The sequence below is a fragment of the Cebus imitator genome, unplaced genomic scaffold, assembly GCF_001604975.1.
Source record: "Cebus imitator isolate Cc_AM_T3 unplaced genomic scaffold, Cebus_imitator-1.0 Scaffold94, whole genome shotgun sequence".
NCBI lineage: Eukaryota > Metazoa > Chordata > Mammalia > Primates > Cebidae > Cebus > Cebus imitator.
This window is the reverse complement of record NW_016107409.1, coordinates 2,996,884-3,012,829: the sequence shown is the minus strand read 5'-3', so window position 1 is coordinate 3,012,829 and position 15,946 is coordinate 2,996,884. Positions and strand designations below refer to the sequence as shown.

The following is a 15,946-nucleotide window of genomic DNA, read 5'->3' as shown; positions in this document are numbered from 1 at the left end:
AATATTTTACTATGCTAGATATTATTTTTTCAATCCGCAGACGATCCAGAGATGATTTAAGCTGCTTTTAGTGAATTAACAATTTGGGCATCCCAGAAAATGTATTATAACAGAATTTTTCCTATAATTTTAAAATCATGATATTATACCTCAAATTTTATGGCATTAACGAAGCTGTTTTTTTAAATTACATAAATATTGTGCTGTGACATACAGATTATAGTTTGTACTTTTTAAATTTTCCCCACATAAATAGAAACAGTAATCAACTTGTGAAATTGAATGTCATAAATGCAACCTGTATGTATCACGTCTACAATTACTCACTTGAAATGACCTTTCCATTGTTATTGCAAAGTAGTACTCCCTCCTGGGATATTTTCGCTCACAGACCAATACTTGATTGCATATTCTGCCCTTTTCTCCCGTTTGCTTGGTAAACAACTTTTTCCCAATCATTTGTGAAGAAACAGCTTTTGCTTCTTCTGGACTAAAATAAGAAAAAGAACTCAAATTCTTCTTTCCTCCAGGTGAGAAAAAGCAAATCCACATAATAGCCAAAATTTTATCTAATATTGAAATTTCAGTATTTTCATTAATTCAATAAGCAATCTTTAATCAATCTTTAACAAGGATGATTTTTCTTAAAAAAAAAAATGACTTACGAGAAAACTATCTTCACTCCTCCTTTGAGGCCACTTTCAAATGTTCCTTTTCCTCTACCACCAGCTAAAACCTGTGCCTTTATCACAACATCTTTTGAACCTAGAAGAAAAACACTTCTATTAATTATGAAGCATGGAGCAGCATGCAAGACACAGTATTCTGTTACTGAACATACAGAGAGGTATTATTAAATCATCTAATTTATTTACAATGTCAAAAAAATGAAGCATCTATTCATGTAGATTTACTAGATTAGAACACTAAAATAATCAGTCTAAAAGATCCACAGTTTAAAAAATAGTCACTTACATTAAGGAATTTCTTAAAGTAAACTGAAAATAATTTAACCATTCCTTGACACTTTAAATATCTAGTACTTTGTAAAGTATTAAAAGTACAAAATTGAAACTCCTATCTTCCTAACACTTCCCTCCCTCTCTATTTCACATGTAAACTTGCTGTCCTGAGAACATTTGAGTTATACATGCTATGGCAGGAATATGCCATGACTTGGGGGATACTACCATTACCAGTATTGAGATTTACACTGCCCCACTAAGAGAAAGTTCTATTAATATATATAATTGAGCAGTACTGCATGAGAAGTACTATCAGGAGTTATTAAGGTATCTGTATCAAAAGATTTCAGAATGCTATGCTTGAAAAGCTTACGCATATTTTTAAATAAACGGACTGAACTTTTCTTCTTTAACAAGTAAACTAATTACTATCTATCCCTTTTCCTCTCCTTTCTAATTTGCTGTGGAAAATCAGCAAACTAGCTGTTTAGCCTAGATACCACTCATCATTCATGATCAAGAGTAAATGGGCTGGGCGTGGTGGCTCAAATCCTGTAATCCCAGCACTCTGAGAGGCCAAAGCAGCCAGATCACATCAGGCCAGGAGTTTGAGACCAGCCTGGTCAACATGGCGAAATCTCATCTCTATTAAAAATACAAAAATTAGCCAGGCATGGTGGTGCACATCTATAATCCCAGCTACTTGAGAGGCTGAGGCAGGAGAATCACTTAAACCCAGGAGGCAGAGGTTGCAAAGGTCCAAGATCACACCATTGCACTCTAGCCTGGAGGACAAGGCAAGACTCTGTCTCAAAAAAGTAAATGCTCTGGGTGATGGATATCCAAAATGTCCTGACTTGATCATTACACACTCTCTACATATAACAAAATATAACATGTACCCCAAAAATATTACGTATCAGTTAAAAAATAAGAGTAATACCTCTTAGAAAGGCATTCTCTGTCTATCAGACAGGCAGAATTTCAGAGCCTCCTCATTTTGCCTCTCATAGCATTTTGTCCAACTATGCATTATGGCAAAATAATTAACCTTTGAGATCAGGGATAAAGGTCTCATTTTATTCATTATATCCCAAGCACAAAGCGATATCTGGGATATAACAACTACTCCATAAACATGATTTAAACAGACTGAAGAAGCATCCTCTACAACTGGGATGTCACTCCCTGATGCACTTGCCAAGCAGAATGAGGGGGGCTCCCACCTAATCAGATGAACCAGCCAAATCAATGTGGTAGGAAATGGAGTTTGAAACCAAACAAAAACTAAAGGGTACACATTAACAATTATTTTAAAAGAACATTTAGAAAATTAGTGATGTAATCATACACTGGGGCCTGTCGGGGGTTGGGGGGGAGGGGAAGGACAGCGGGGGGTGGGGGATAGGGGAGGGATAGCATTAGAAGAAATACCTAATGTAGATGATGGGAATGGATGCAGCAAACCACCATGGCACATGTATACCTATGTAACAAACCTGCACGTTCTGCACATGTACCCCAGAACTTAAAGTATAACAATAAAAAAAAAAAGAATGATGTAAGCCTTCATCAGAAATGCTTGCTTTTTAAACCAAATGATGACCCTATGCATAGTCAGCTAAGAGAGTGTTTTAAAAAACTTATCTTTCTCAAACCCCACTTCCATTCAGTCAGGAAATCATACTGGTTCTATCTTCAAATTCATCCAGAATCTTCAACATTCCTCATCACCTGTAGTTTAGACTCTGGTCCCAACCACCACTCTCTCTTACCTATATAACCTTAGTCCCCCATAGAATATTCTCAGGGCAGCAGCCAAAGCAGGCACACCATTCCTCTGCTTAAAACCTTGCACTCAGTGCCAATTCCATTCAGAGTAAATGCCAAAAGTCCTTACAATGGCCTAGAAGACCCTATAATACCCTCCACACCTTTACCCTTTTTATCTCCTAGGCCCTCCTTGTTGCTCATTCCATTCCAACTGCACTAGTCCCCTCACTATTCCTGGGCATGTTCCTGCCTTCAGGACTTGGCTCATAGGAGACCTATGCTAATTCGATCTAAATAATTATAAGCTTGCTTGGCTCAGAAGTACACCGAACTAAACTATATTATTGGTGCAGTTAATCAGAAATAAAGCGGCAACAGGAGGCCTAACGTAAGACCATCCCAGAGCACAGTAACACCAGGGAACACCTCGGGGTAGTTACTGAGCAGGCAAGACACTGCTCTGGTCCCACGAATGCCTTCTCAACAGGGGGACTGCATAAGAGCCTCGTAAAGGTTTATGTAAAGATCTCTGAGAAGGGAGGGACGTCTGCTCACATTGCAGATGGGAGCTGGCAAGGAGGAGAAAAGCCTTAGAAAAGCCTTGCAGGGCCGAACACCTCAGGCTCTGCCTAGGTTCTTGGAATATGGAGTGATTTTAATTGCTCTATGTCCTCAATGCTTAGAAGATAAAGGCCCCTTGATGCATTGGGTCTGGTCAGACAGAGTGGCCCCTAATTCCATATGCTTCTGATGCATCCATACCCTGATAACTATCGGTGATAAACTCAGAGTACTAGTTTAGCATGTCTTAGAAGGATCTCAAGTGCGGTTAAATGCTCAGAGTACTAGTTTATCATGTCTTAGAAGGATCTCAAGCGCTCTCCACCCAGCTCTTACCTACTCCTTTACTCTCTCTTTCCACATCCATAATATCAATGAGATTGTGCACATAATAAAAGTGTTTGGAGCCCAGAGCTCGGGGCCAACTTGCCTTGGTCCCCTGGACCCATGCTGTAAATTCTACTCTTGTGTCTCTGTCTTTATTTCCTTTTCTCAATCCCTCGTCACTGCCGGGACTAAGGGCACCCACGTATGGGGTTGGGCTGGTTCCCAACGGTGCTACCTTTAGTCACTCACAAACATTTTAAGCCTTCCTTGTATATAGGCATATAACTAATAAATATTTAAAAGAAGAAAAAAGAAGGTAAAGTCCTATTATATGCCATTAAAAATTGCCCTCCAGGCTGACATTCATTAATTAGCACCCTTTACATATCTCTATTCAACCAGATAGGGATTCTGATTTAAATATACTAGAAGCCAAACTATCTTTCTACAGTCAATAGGGAAATCACTAAAATTCTGCTAAATCTGTGCCTGGGTCCAGTGGCTCACACCTGTAGTCCCAGCACTTTCAAAAGCCAAGGGCAGGTGAATCACTTGAGCCCAGGAGTTTGAGACCAGCCTGGGCAACATGGCAAAAATCCATGTCAACAAAAAATACATGGTGGAGCACACCTATAGTCCCAGCTACTCAGCAGGCTGAGAAGGAAGAAGTCACTTGAGCCCAGGAGGCTGAAGCTGCAATGAGCCATGATTGCACCACTGCACTACAGCCTGGGTGACAGAATAAGACATTGTCTCAAAAACAAAACAACAACAAAAGTTCTACCAAATCCTTACTAAAATCATATTTCCTTGAACTATAACTGTTTAAAAAAAGATAACTTGCTCTCAGAACTGACCCCAAATTTTATCTACTACATTTATCTGGGCTATCAACCAACCCTTTGATAATCCATTCCAGAAACTTCATGATCTTTCAAGCTCACCAACCTTCATTCTGGGGACTCATGTCGCCTTTTAAAATATTAGATTTCTTTCTAGCCATTCCTCCATTCCTAACCTCAATCATTCACAAAAGGTAAAACTTGCCTCCAGGACAATACCTCTCAACTGTTTTCATATCATCATCGTCACACATGCAGAGAAAATGATGGACATGGTATGAAATACCAGGTAAAGAGGCTAAGGTTATTCAGTGGGAGTCACCAGCTATAGGTCTCAGTGGTCCCAAACCCCGTGCTAACACAACTTCTCCTGCCGCCACAGGACTGGGGAGAAGCAATAGTTTGGCACACCTCTAAGGCATGTATGCCCTATTATACTTGTTAAGCAAACTGGTGGGTTAAGAGTTTTTAAAAAATGAGAATTAGCATTTTGTGAATTTTGCAGAAACTCAAAAAGCAAAAACCATCCTGAAGTAATGAAAAATCAGCATTGGGAATTGCTAGCTAGATGAGCAACGAAACCAGGCATATTTCTAAGGCCCCTCATTTTTGACTGTGTGCAGCTAGATACCATAATCATTGTCTTTTGATATCAATGACTCACTAAAAACACAAAATTGTCCTCCATGTCTTCACAGTAGTTTCTAAATTTATCTTTTAAGAAGTAGTATTTCTGCTCCTCTAGATTTAAATTTTCTTAATTATTAGTCTCACTCCCATACTATAATCATCATTTGCATTATTCTTTGACAAAAACACACTTTCTAAATGAACAAGGTTATCTGTTCCAAGGGGCTCAAAATCAGAGCTGCCTACCTGCTTCTTACTACTTGTGAGTTCTGGTCCCAGAGAACTTGCCAGAAATACTCATAGTTACAGTTTATCCTGCACATATTATTTCTTTCTTCTGTACCTAAGAATCATTAAAAGTTTTTATGAAGTATAAAGAAATCAAAACAGACTGGCATCTGAATAAATCCTATTCATTTCATGAAAACGTTTCTATGCAAATTGTTCTTCTGACAAAACAACAAAATTTGACTAAATGAGAAAATACATAGAAAACTAGTTAAAGAAACCAATTATAATCATCAAAAAATAGCCAGGCACAATGGCATGTGCCTACAGTGACAGCTACTCGGAGGCCTAGGTGGGAGGGTCACTTGAGCCCAGGAGTTTGAGACCAGCCTGGGGCTAACATAGTGACCCTTTCTCTAAAGAAAAAAAAAAATTTTTTTTGAATTTTTAAACCTGAAAATAAGGGAAAAACAGTTTTTACAGACTTAATTATATATAAATCAGGTCCCTATTAACATTAACTGTGCAGAATTTCCAACTATAGGTCACCATTAATTAGCAAAAATTTTACCACAATTAGTATGAACTTATACAAAGCTTTTGCTTAATAAAAAGTTTGCTTGTAATCTGATTTAAAATAATTTTTTTTCTGATTAACAACAACAACAAAACTATAAATGAAAAATCATGCTTCCAAGTCAAGAAAATCATGGCCATCTCATTCAAAAACAGAGCTTATATGACAGTTTTCTGAACTTGTATATATCCTTAATTTTGAAAGAAAAATCCATTCTAGAAAAAAATAAGTACTATCCAAGATGAATACTTTTAAAATTTCAAACATTTTTAAAATGTTCCTTATCTTTTTTAAAAAATATAAAAGCAAAGTATTCACCAAATCATATTTAAAACGATATTAATCAAACGGACACAGAAGGGAGATTATGCTAAAATACGTAAAATTGGTGGGATTTAAAATACTGCTAAAAAGAAAATACAGTGTATAGCTAGCACATCATCTCATTATTGTGTTTATTTTCTGAAGTCAAAAATTATTTTTTGATTAAGAGATTAATTCAAATTAATAAAAGCTAGTAAGGCTTCTATTATCAACAAAGGAATCTGCTAATAAACATGGAAAACTGGGCCAGGCGCAGTGGCTCACGCATATAATCACAGCACTTGAGGAGGCCGAGGCGGGCAGATCAAGAGGTGAGGAGTTCGAGACCAGCCTGGCCAACATAGTGAAACCCCGTCCCTAGTAAATATACAAAAATTAGCTGGGCATGGTGGCACATGCCTGTGATCCTAGCTACTCAGACGGCTGAAGCAGGAGAACTGCTTGAACCCAGAGGCAGAGGCTGCAGTGCGCCGAGATCGCACCACTGCACTCCAGCCTGGGTGACAGAGGGAGATTCCATCTCAAAATAAATAAATAAACACAAACATGGGCAACTATTAAATTCATTTAATATTAATTAAATGTTTACTGATTACCTAAGCATCAGGCATTCTTCTAAGATTTTGGGATAGATCAGTGAACAAATAAGCAAAAGAAACTTTGCTCTCATGGAGTTTACATTCTAGCACTCTACTTTTTGTTCCCCTTTGGTTCCATAAAGCTCTCCTTATAAGCCCATAAACAGCTAAGATTTTTCTTCGCCATTTCCCTGAAGAATCATCACAGCTGTCATCCTTTAAGCACCAGCATAGTTACAGTAGTAGCAGAATTCCCTTCCCCACAATTACATTCCAACTAAAAACAGGACTTCAGCTTCCTAATGACAATGTAAGTGACTCCTAAGTCACCAGCACTACGGGAGCTCATAGTCGTCTTAATAATAACTTTAGAATTTCAATAATCATAAAGTTCTACCTTATATTTTAAGCAAAGAAAATGTATTCTTTTAAAAAAAACTTAAAAGTTGTTATCAAACCAAAAATAAACTTCAAATCTCAGAGTTCTCATGTCAAGGTGGCAAAAGATTTTCTTAATTTAGTACCTAATTTTTTGGCAATTGCGTAAGCTTCATCTGGTGACTTTGCCACATATCCTTTGGGAACGGAGACACCAGCTTCTTGCAATAATTCCATACTCATGTATTCATGTAGTGAGAGATTCCTTTGCTGTTGCTGCTGTACTTGGAGTCCATGGTTATTAAACAATCCAGAACTTCCCAGAACCTAGAAAGATTGGGGACATATGTATATGTGACAGTGATTTGACAGTCAGTCTTGTTAACTACTTGGTTCTTTATAACAAAACTGTTATGCTGAATTATCAAAGTACAATATTCAGAGTAACTAAATTACAGCATAAAACTAAAAGCTAGCCTATCAGCTAAATGTCACTGTTACCACTGTAGTTTTAACTATTTCCTCATCATCTCTATTCCTTATTTTATATTTCACCTTCACTACCCTATCTCCAATGATCTACAGGGCAGTTCTACCTCAATGCCAAATTCAGCAGATCTAAAACCAATCTCATCTGTTCCACGAAACCGCAATTCCTTCCCAATTTTCTTCTACCATTCCTCCAGCACCTAACAAGTCACCTGATGATTTAGTACCATTACTCTTTCATACACTTGATACTCAAAACCATGGCTTCACCTGTAGTGGATGTTGCAGTATGCTGCCCAGATCCTCCCCTACCCCAATGCCCACACTTCAGGACTAAGGCATTCACAGCCCTAGGGGCTGCTGCTGGGGGTGCTGGCTGCTGACAGGTCTCAGCCAAGAGCTCTCATCCGAGCCTACTTGCCCAAATTCACACCTCCTTCCCACTGGCAGCCTGTACCCAATGACTGGTCAATGGAATCACACATGTAAGTGTTATCCATAAATTTCCATAATCTCAACACAGAATGCAGTATATTGAAACATGGTTCATATGAATCATACAATGCCATAAGAATTAAATTTAAAGAAGTCACATAAACAATCTATTAAAGTAGGTTCATGAGCTTCTGCATCAAAATTACCTGGGTTGCTTGTAAACTGCAGATTCCTGAGACTCATTCTCAACTGCGAAATTAGAATCTCTGGAGTGGGCCCAAGGAAATCTGCATTCATAACAAGCCACTCAGTTGATTCTTAAAAACCCTATAGTTTGAGAACTACTAGTCTTACAAATCAATCATATATAATAGCAACTTATTTCTGATTCATTTAGCAAGCTAAAATCCTGGTAACATTTGACCTAAGTAGCTCAATTCCTCGATTTACTGTCACTTCAATATTAAAAGCCATCAACCAAGCTAGACACAGTGGCTTACACCTATAGTCACAGCTACTCCTGAGACTGAGGCAGGAGGATCACTTCAGCTCAAGAGTTTCAGACTGCAGTGAGCCATGGTTTCACCATTATCCTCCAGTTTGGGCAACAGAACAAGGCCCTGTCTCACAAAAAAAAAAAGGGAAAGACGGACGGACGGACAGAAGAAAGAGAGGAGAGAGAAAGAGAGAGAGAAGGGAAAAAAGAAAAGAAAAAAGCCAAGAACCTCTCAAACTGTTTAGTATACCTCCACCTTCTGACTCAGAAATCCCATTCCTGGGTATATATCAACAGAAAAGAGTCCTTACGTCTACCAAAAGACACATATAAAAATGTCCAGAGCAGGGGAACCCAAAGCTTTGGCCATGTGACCCTGAAAAAAAAAATGTCCAGAGCAGGCTTATTTATAACAGACAGAAAACAGAAATTAGCTGATTGCCCATCAATGGGAAAATGGATAAACTGTGGTATATGTATACAATAGGATACCACAGAGCAGTAAAAAGAAAAAAAAAAAGTACTACGGCTCACACATCAATGGATTAATCTTACAAACATTATGTAGAGGGAAAAAAGCCAGAAACAAGAATATATACTTCCATGATTTCTTTTTATAAAGTTCAAAACCAGTCAAAATTAGCCTATGGTGATCGAAGTCAGAATTAGTTGCTACCTTCTGTTAGGGAGTATTGATAAGAGAGAAGACATGAGAGCCTTCTGAGGGCTGAAAACATTGTATATCTTGATATGGATGATGACTACACAGGCGAATACATACATGAAAATTAATCTAGCTATCCACTTAAACTATACAACTTACTGTATATAAATTATACCTCAAAATAATAAAAATAAGTGGGTAAAGGAGCATCTAGCATAAGCCTGGCAAAAACAGTCACACACTCAAATTTTTTTTGAGGACTACATACTAGACAGTGGGCTAGGGACACTAAAAGAATAAAAACACCTGGGTCCCAGCCACAGAGTTCACAGACACGTAAGTAAACACCTGCAATACATATAAGAACACAAGGCTGTTAGTATATAAGTCACTAGGTGGTAACTAATTGGCTAGTTGGATCAAAGAAAATATCATATGGTCTGATCCCAGTTTTTAAAAAAATTTTTTAAAAAAATTAAATGTCTATAAAGGACACTTTGGGGACAACTAGAGAAATCTGAATCTAAAACTATATATATTCATGTTATAGCAATGTTGAATTCCTAAGTGTGATCATTATATTGTGGTTACCTGGGAGAATGTCCTTATTCTCAAAGACATATGCTGAAATATCTATTTTCAACAAAGATACACTAGGCCAAAGATGCCAAGAAATTGGCGGAGGGTCAGAGATATTTAAAAAATGTTGAAGACAAATCGCTAAACTAAATGTGTGACCTTGAACAAGTTTCCTAAGACTCTATACTTCTGTGTCCTCATCTATAAAAGCAAAGGGTTAGACTAAGGTCCTTCCAAACTCTAAAGCTGCATTTCTTAATACCAGGATAGAAGAGATCCAACTGTTATAAAGAAAATAATATTAGACATTTCCATATGGAGAAATGAAGGTTTTTAAATGAACTACCAAAAAGATAAAGATTTTGATTAGGATGAAAACCATCTGTCACCAAATTCCCCATTTTCTAAAAACTAAATAGCACTCTTGTAAGAGTCATTAAGAAGGAAGTTCAAGGTCAAAAAGTCACTTGTTGTATTGGGAAGCAAACTCACAGAACTCACTACCCCTAGGCTGAAAGTATGAACAACTTTAAAAATGGAAAAAAGAAAAAAAAACAGGGGCCCAACTTTAAAAATGAAAACAAACAAACAAAAAAAGTAGGGGTGGGAGGGTCCTATATCAATTCATAATATGATGTGTCTGAAGAGTTACCTCAGGAAAAAAACCTAAAACTCTGGAATTGACTAAGGAGACCAATGATGCCCTTTCACAGTTATTTGTTGTCAAAGCTGGAAGGAAGATGTTTATGTTTTTGAAGCTGTAGTGCAGACTCAAGCACACAGGCTTTAGAACCAGACAGCTCTGGTATTAAATCTCAGCTTTGATCTTACTTCCTGTACCATCTACTTAAGAGAAATTACTTGTTCTCTTAACCATAATACCTTCATCAATGATGCAGGTATTGAATGACTCCCTCACAGTTGCTGAAAAGCCTGAAAGACTACAGGTAAAGTGCTTAGCACATTATCTGGCACATGTCAAATATTCAAAACAAAGCCAGTAGCTACTATGCTATATATAGCCTATCCAGAAATTAGTCTATACCAAAAGATTATTTCTTACATCTTCAACTGGTTAGGTAGAAAACATAATCTCATTACTGTTAATAACAAACAGAACAGTATACAACTACTTGAAGGAGAGGGGAAACTTTCCTGCCTTGCCCCAAAAAAGGCAATTCAAAACTGTTGCTCCTCTGACATCAGTCCCACCTATGACAGCTTCCAAGAAACACAAAAGTGCATTTGAAGGGCATTCCCCCCTGCCCAAAGAGGGGCCGCGCAAGTCTCAGCCCACCGTGCCAGACGCCGGAATGGCAGCAGAAACTGTCAAGACTCCCTCACCTCCACTCAGAGCCCACCTGCTCCCCGCTGACCCCTCAGAAACCGCCGAAGCAGCCACGGCGGGGCCGCCTGGGCTCCTCCCAGACTACGGGCTGGCGCAAGCGGCGCAAACGTGAGCCTGCTCGTAGTCCTGGCAAGCAGCACTCCCGAGCAGGTCGCCCGAGGGCCCTGCAGGGCATCCAGAAAATGTCACTGCTGGCTAAGTGACCCCGAGCCAGGCCACGGTACCCCTCACATCTCGCCCGCAAAAGCCAGGTCTCCTACCTCGCCCTTTCTCCTGTAGACCCTCGAGGTGTGAGCGGGCTGGAAAGCATTACCTGAGCAGCGGCCCGCAGGGCGGACCGAGGCCGGTGGTTCCGAAGGGTGGTGGCAGCCAACAACCGGCCGTAGAACACGGAGGCCGCCATTTCTAAGTCGGGCCCCGTCCCTTCAGCGCCGCGCGCAGGCGCACAAGCGCAAGGCTGCCCAAGGCGCAGCCTCTCTGCAGCGCTGACCAACGCCCCTCCTCGCCCCGCCGTCCCACCTGTTGGGGGGCGGGGCCTCGGGTTAACTCGGCAGCTGCCAGACCAGCTTCCTGGAGAGCTTGAAGCAAACTTTGATCTTTGGAACTGGGCACCGCAGCCCCAATATCTCTGACCTGCGGCCAGAAAGCAACCTAAACATTTCCTAGTAATTTGCAATGGAAAGTTGACCAGCGCCGCCACTTGTGTGATCTTAAATTCTCTGAGCCTCAGTTACTTCATGTGTAAAATAGGTTTCAAGAAATGATTACCCAAAGTATGTTTTGTGCTAAACAGTGTTAAGCCCTTGAGCTACGGCAATGACTAAAACCACTTGTGATGCTCAAAGAGAAGATGGTCGACCACTAGTTACCAAAGCTGGCGGCAGGCTGGAAACACCAGGGAAGCGATTGATTGATTGATTGATTGACTGACAGGGTCTTGCTCTGTCACCCAGGCTGGAGTGCAGTGAAGTGATCACGGCTCACTGCAGCCTCAACCTCCCATGCTCAAGGGATCCTTCCACCTCAGCCTCTTGAGTAGTTTGGGACCACAGGTGTGTTCCACCAGGCTTGGCTGATTTTTTTTATTTTTATTTTTTTAGGGACAGAAAATCTCTCTATGTTGCCCAATCTGGTCTCCAACTCCTGGGTTCAAGCGATCCTCCTGCTTCAGCCTCTCAAGTGCTGGGATGACAGATGTGGGCGACCACACCCAGTCACGGAGATGGTTTTTGAAAAGATTAGTCAATTTAACAAACTTCCAGCAAGACTGCAAAGAAAAAAAAAGAGAAGACATAATTACCAATGTGAGGAAAGTAGCAGGGAATATAATTACAGACCCTTCAGACATCAAAAAGGAATGTCATAACACCACACAACATAAATTTGGCAACTTTGACAAAATGTACTAATTCCTCAGAAGGCACAAATTACCACAAATAACCTAATATGAAAAGGATAATTTAAATAGCCCTCTAACTAGAGAAAACTGTAATCGTAATTTTTAAACTAAAAAGAAAAAATACCTAATTCCAGCATTTTGGGAGGCTGAGGCAGGCAGATCACAATGTCAAGAGATCAGGACCATCGTGGCCAAAATGGTGAAACCCCGTCTTTACTACAAATACAAAATTAGCTGGGCGTGGTGGCGCGCACCTGTAATCTCAGCTACTAGGGAGGCTGAGGCAGGAGAATCGCTTGAACCTAGGAGACAAAGGCTGTAGTGAGCTAAGATTGTGAGATTGTGCCACTGCACTCCACCCTGGGCAACAGAGTGAGACTCTGTCTCAAAAAAAAAAAAAAAAAAAAAAGATCTCCAAGCCCCAAAAGCTTTCAATGATAAATTCTATCAAATGTTTACACAAGAATTAACACCAATTCCATACAATCACTTCCAGAAAATCAGAAGAGGAAGGAACATTTCTCAATGTATTATATGAAGTTAGTATTACCCTGATACCAAAACCAGAAAAAGACTGTACAAAAAGAGAAAAATATTAACATTTCTCATGAATATTGATGAAAAAAAATCCATAGCAAAATACTAGCAAATATAATTCAGAAATATATAAAAAGAATTGTACAATATGACCATGTGAGATTTATTCCAGAGATTAAGTCTGTTTTAATATTTGAAAATATGTGAAGGCCAAGCATGGTGGCTCATGCCTGTAATTCCAGAGCTTTGGGAGGCTGAGCCGGGCGGCTCACGAGGTCAGCCGATCAAGACCATCCTGACCAACATGGTGAAACCCCATCTTTACTAAAAATACAAAAAAACTTTAGCCAGGTGTGGTGGCATGCACCTGTAGTCCCAGCTACTTGGGAGGCTGAGGCGGGAGAATTGCTCAAACCCAGAAGGCGGAGGTTGCAGTGAGCCAAGATCAGGCCACTGCACTCCAGCCCAGTGACAGGATGAGACTCTGTCTCAAAAGAAAAAAGAAAGAAAGAAAGAAAGAAAATATGTGTAATGCACTATATTAACAGGATAAGGAAGGAAAAAAATCACATGATAATTTCATCAAAACAAAAAAAGGGCTGGACACAATGGTTCATGCCTGTAATCCCAACACTTTGGGAGGCTGAGGTGGGGAGATTGATTGCTTGGACCCAGGAGTTTGAGACCTAACTGGCTGGACAACATAGCAAGACCTCATTTCTACAAATAATTTAAAAAATTAGCTAGACATGGTGGTGCACACCTGTGGTCCCAGCTACTCCAGAGACTGAGGTGGAGGGGATCACTTAAGCCCAGGAGGTCAAGGCAGCAGTGAGCCATGATCATGCCACTGCACTCCAGCCCCGGTGACAGAAGAAGACCCCATTTCAAAAAAAAAAAAGCATATTCCAACATTTATTCATAATTAAAATCTCTCCGATAATAGGAATAGAGGGGAACTTCCTCATCTCCATAAACAGCATTACAAGAAAACCTACGGCTAATATTATACTTAATGGTGAGAGACTAGAGACTAATTGTTCTTTTTATAAGATTGGGAGCAAGGCAAGGGTGTTCACTCTCACCACTTTTATTCAATATAGTGTTGGAAGTTTTAGTCAGTGCAGTAGACAAGAAAAGCAATTACAGGCATAAGGAGTGAAAAGAAAGAAATAAAACTTTCACTATGTACAGATGGCATGATTGTAGCTATAATTTGGATATTTGACTACCCAAACCTCATAGTGAAATTTTATTCTCCAATATTAGAGGTGGGGCCCACTGGAAGGTGTTTGGATCACGGAGGCTGATCCCTCATGAAGGGCTTGGTGCTGTCTTCTCCGTAATGAGGTTCTCACTAGATTAGCTCCTGTGAGAGTTCTCCCAAGACCTCATTGTTAAGAACAGCCTAGCACCTTCCCTCTTTCTCTCTCACTTCTGCTCTCTTGCAGTGTGATCTCTGCACATGCCAGCTCCCATTCACCCTCTGCCATTTGTGGAAGCTTCCTGAGTCCCTCACCAGAAGCAGATGCTGGTTCTATGCTTCCTGTTTAGCCTCCAGAACTACGAGCCAAATAAACCATTTTTCTTTCTAAATTACCAAGCCTCAGGTATTCCTTAACAGCAACACAAACAGAATAAGATGGTTGTCTATGTATAACATCCCCAGCATTTTATGAAACAAACAAAAAACTCTTTGAATCAATAAGTGAATTCAGCAAGATCTCAGGAAACAAGAAAAATATACAAAATCAATTGTATTTCTAGGTACTAGCAATGAACACATAGCCCCAAATCAAAAATACCACCTATAATTCCTTTTAAAAATGAAATACATATAAATCTAATAAAACATGAACAGGACTTATCTGATGAAAACTACATAATGCTGATGACATAGATCAAAGAAGATAAATAAGTGGAGGGATGTACTATGTTAATGTGCTGGAAGTCCCAACATAGTAAAGATGTCAATTGTTCCCCAAATTGATATACAGGTTTAATGTATTTCTATCAAAATCCAAGCAAAACTCTTTATACATACAGATGTAGTATTACAAACTTTACGTGAAAAGACAGAGAAAAACTAGAATAGCTAAAACAATTTTGAAAAGAATAAAGTGGGAAGAAACAGTCTGAGTTCAACATTTACTGTAATAGCTACAATAATCCAGACTGTGTGGTATTGCTGAAGAGAGGGACACATAGATTGATGGAACTTAGTAAGAAACCTAAAAATAGACTCACACAAATATGCCCAACTGATTTAAGACAAAGATGCAAAAGTGATTCAATAGAGGAAATATGGCCTTTTAAACAAATGGCATTGGAGGAATTGAACATCCACAGGCAAACAAGCAAACAAAAAGAGCCCAGACCAAAATCTCACATATTATACAAAAATTAACTCAAAATTACCTTAAATGTAAAACATAAAACTATAAAACATTTAGGAGAAAATTTCAGGATCTAAAACTAGGTAAAACATTCTTAGACCTAACACCAAAAGCATGATCCATAAAACAAAAAATGATACATTGTGTCTCATCAAAATAAAAGCTTTGGCTTTGCAAAAGGCCATGTTAAGGTAAAGTCAGCCGGATGCAGTGGCTCACCCCTGGAATCCCAACACTTTGGGAGGCCCAGGTGGATCACCTGAGGTCAAGAGTTCAAGACCAGTCTGGCCAACATGGCAAAACCGTTGTCTCTAATTAAAAAATATAAAAATTAGCCAGGCATGTTGGCACATGCCTGTAGTCCCAGCTACTCGGGAGGCTGAGGCAGGAGAATCACTTGAACCTGGGAAGTGGAGGTTG

At 39.5% G+C, this 15,946-nt stretch overlaps 1 protein-coding gene across 2 annotated transcripts in view; it reads right to left on the bottom strand.

The window, feature by feature from the left end:
- The window catches only part of SUCLA2 (succinate-CoA ligase ADP-forming subunit beta), a 50,909-nt gene extending 39,233 nt beyond the window's left edge, over positions 1–11,676 (bottom strand). Inside the window, exons 1-4 of one of the 2 annotated variants that reach the window (XM_017535962.2) lie at positions 11,508–11,676; positions 7,330–7,510; positions 666–765; positions 328–490 (exon numbers count right to left, since the gene is read on the bottom strand). In XM_017535962.2, the coding sequence (XP_017391451.1) occupies positions 328–490; positions 666–765; positions 7,330–7,510; positions 11,508–11,597 (534 nt within the window). In that variant the 5' untranslated portion in view covers positions 11,598–11,676. Of the gene's footprint in view, positions 1–327; positions 491–665; positions 766–7,329; positions 7,511–11,190; positions 11,374–11,507 lie in introns of those variants that run through there. The other variant, XM_037741113.1, reaches the window with a different exon arrangement.
- Positions 11,677–15,946: the final 4,270 nt, after the last annotated feature.